Source organism: Cyprinodon variegatus, unplaced genomic scaffold, assembly GCF_000732505.1.
Source record: "Cyprinodon variegatus isolate N-32 unplaced genomic scaffold, C_variegatus-1.0 Scaffold1190, whole genome shotgun sequence".
NCBI lineage: Eukaryota > Metazoa > Chordata > Actinopteri > Cyprinodontiformes > Cyprinodontidae > Cyprinodon > Cyprinodon variegatus.
The window spans coordinates 159,489-162,276 of record NW_015151643.1 but is presented as its reverse complement, the minus strand read 5'-3'; the positions used below and the strand labels follow the sequence as shown (position 1 = coordinate 162,276).

General features: G+C 40.2%; 1 protein-coding gene across 1 annotated transcript; it reads left to right on the top strand.

Annotated features, from left to right (window-relative positions):
• The first annotated feature begins 471 nt into the window (after window positions 1-471).
• LOC107102033 (gamma-crystallin 2-like) lies at window positions 472-1,193 on the top strand. The gene is made up of 3 exons (XM_015401179.1): window positions 472-480; window positions 588-830; window positions 909-1,193. The coding sequence occupies exons 1-3, from the start codon at window positions 472-474 to the stop codon at window positions 1,191-1,193; spliced, it is 537 nt and encodes a 178-aa protein (XP_015256665.1).
• The last annotated feature ends 1,595 nt before the right edge of the window (window positions 1,194-2,788 follow it).

The following is a 2,788-nucleotide window of genomic DNA, read 5'->3' as shown; positions in this document are numbered from 1 at the left end:
CCTTAGACAGAGGCTAGTGCATCCTAAAAAAAAAAAACAGACCTGACCATGAAGTCAAAGCAGCAGTCTAACCCCCCACCCCAACCCACACCACACAAACACCAGATTTATATGTATCTAGTCTTAATAGCAGCTTTTTAACATTGAGGAAATAAATACTACTTATGACTCAAGTGTTGGATACAAAACAAAACAATTCTACTGTTTCTAGCATATATAAAATGTAACTGCATAATCTGCACTGGCTCAGATGGGGTTGGATGGAGCTGCTTTTGATTCTTGGCACTGCTACACTACCCTTGTGTTTTGTGAGATAATTCAGTGAGTAAGAACAAAAGGTAGACTCTAGAAAAATATTTGAACTGTAATAAGTGTTACATGTACTGCTAACTACGCATTTGTCAGTATTGTTCCTGTTATATATAAAGACTACTCTGATCGTCGGTGACTGCAGTATTTTAACCTCTACAAATGGAGAAGGTGAGATAGTTGTGGTGGAATAATAGCTCTTTTTAAACAATTTATGGTCAGAATTTCGATAGTGCATGTAATAATATCAAATTTTTGTCTCTTTGCCTTCTTTCTAGATTGTGTTTTATGAAGGTCAGGACTTCCAGGGAAAGTCCTACGACTGCAAAGGAGACTCTGCGGACCTGTACAGCTACATCCATCGATGCAACTCTGTAAAGGTGCATGGTGGATGGTGGGTCCTATATGAGCGCAGCAACTTCTCAGGTTACCAGTATATTGTTGGTCCGGGGGAGTACAATGTCTATGGTCAATGGATGGGCTTTAATGACTGTGTCAGATCCTGCAAGATAATCAAAAATGTGAGTCTACAAAACACATAGTACAGTAAAAACTACTATTGCATACAATTAAACAAACCTCTTTTTGCTGTTTTACAGTCCAAGGGTCCATTCAAGTTGAAGCTCTATGGTCAACCAAACTTTAATGGCCAGACTCTGGAGGTGACAGAAAATATGAAGTCCTTGAGAGAAAAATGGCTTCAAAAAGTCATGTCCTGTAAGGTCCTTGAGGGTTCCTGGGTTTTTTATGAACATCCCAACTTCAGTGGTCGGCAGTACCTGTTGGAGAAAGGGGAGTATGGAAGTCCCTCTGAGTGGGGAGCCTTGACGGCAACTGTTGCTTCTATCAGGAGAATCATGGAGCTGCCAAAATCAGACAGCTAGAAGTTCTCACGATGCTTCAAATAAATGCCATCAACTGTAAGATGTTCTGTTCTTGTGTTTTATTATATGTTTCATATGGGTTTCTCAGTAGGCAGCACATTTACCTTGAAGCAAAAAGCTCCATAGTTTGAATCCATCACAAGGTCTTTCTGGCTGCAGTCTGAATGTGCTCATGTCTGCAAGCACAACTGAGTCCATGGGTTTTCGTTAAGTACCCCAGCATTCTAACCAGGCATAAGCTAGATTCAGGGGGGATTTACCATTAGGCAATACTAGGCTGTTGCCTTGGGCCCTAAGTTCCTGGGGACCCCTAATAAAACTCTTTTTACATGTATGATTAATACAACTACTCCTTATTTGTGCAGATCAATTATGTTTTTGATAAAAATCCTTTCACCAAAAATGCCATCAGAATGCTTTGGATCAGTCCATTTCATGGACATATTGAGAAAGTTCATAATGAAGGGTGCAGGTGGCGCAGTGGTTAGTGTGCCTGACCCATGTACAGAAGCATCAGACCTGGACGTGGCCGACCTGGGTTCGAATCCAGCCTGTGGTCCTTTGCTGCATGTCTCTCCCCTTCTCTCATACCCTGCTACTGTCAGAAAAATGAGCCACCAGTGCCATAAACACTCAAAAGCAAAATTTATTTTTTTTAAAATAAAAAAAAAAGAGAGAGAAAGTTCCAAACAGACAGCAGCAAACCATTTGAAAACAAATGGTGCAAAGAGCAGTGTTGCCAAATTAGCGCATTTGTTGCTATATTTAATGACTTTTCAGACTCCTTTAGCACTTTGATTTCAATAAAGCACCTGGCGCCAAATCTAGCATCTATTTTCTGCTACTGGAGACTTTGGAGAAAACATCTAAAAGCAGCGAACTCTGCTCTCCAGAGCAAGTAGATTGGTAATAAGATGAGCAGATTATGGCTTGTCTACAGTGAAAAGATGGACTACTTAGTGCTTGGAAAAAAGCTTTCATTCCTTTAGAGACAGCATGAAAAGTCAGCTGAGTACAAAACATAGAGAGGAAAACAAGAAAGGGACAAGAAGAGAGGGACACAACATAGAGCAAATAATGGATGTCTATTCTTAAAAATGTCTGTATCTGTATATTGGGTCTGTTTTATGTGTTGTCTTCTACATTCAGGCCCCATGCCTGACTTAATTTCAATTCTACACGGTAGCAATATGTAAATCCTTATGTAGAAAGTGTTCACAAAAAGAAAGGGACATTCAATAAAATTCTTCAAGCTTGTAGGGTAAGTGCCTCCCATGACAAGTTTTTATCCAATCACAGCAGCAGTAGGAGCTGTGGTGTATCATATCAACACTAGAAGCCCCAGATAATTTCATTTTTTCTGCAAGCCCCCCTCCCCTCTTCAAGTTTGTGTATTGACTCTACCTTGCTAACTGTTCCTATTGTAAAGCAAATACCTGTGGTATGACCAGCCCTTCTACATGTGACTGAAACAAACTGGCATTAGGCCCCGTCCACACGAAGTCAAAATGAACACCAAACGCTAATATTTTCCAGAACGTTTGTCTTAAAGATGGAGACGTAAAATAAATGTGAATGCATGTTGTTGTGATACT

Bases quoted from the DNA above. Each gene is read 5' to 3' on its own strand.
- LOC107102033 (XM_015401179.1), top strand. The intron at 831-908 runs GTGAGTCTACAA...GCTGTTTTACAG, and splicing joins CCTGCAAGATAATCAAAAAT to TCCAAGGGTCCATTCAAGTT.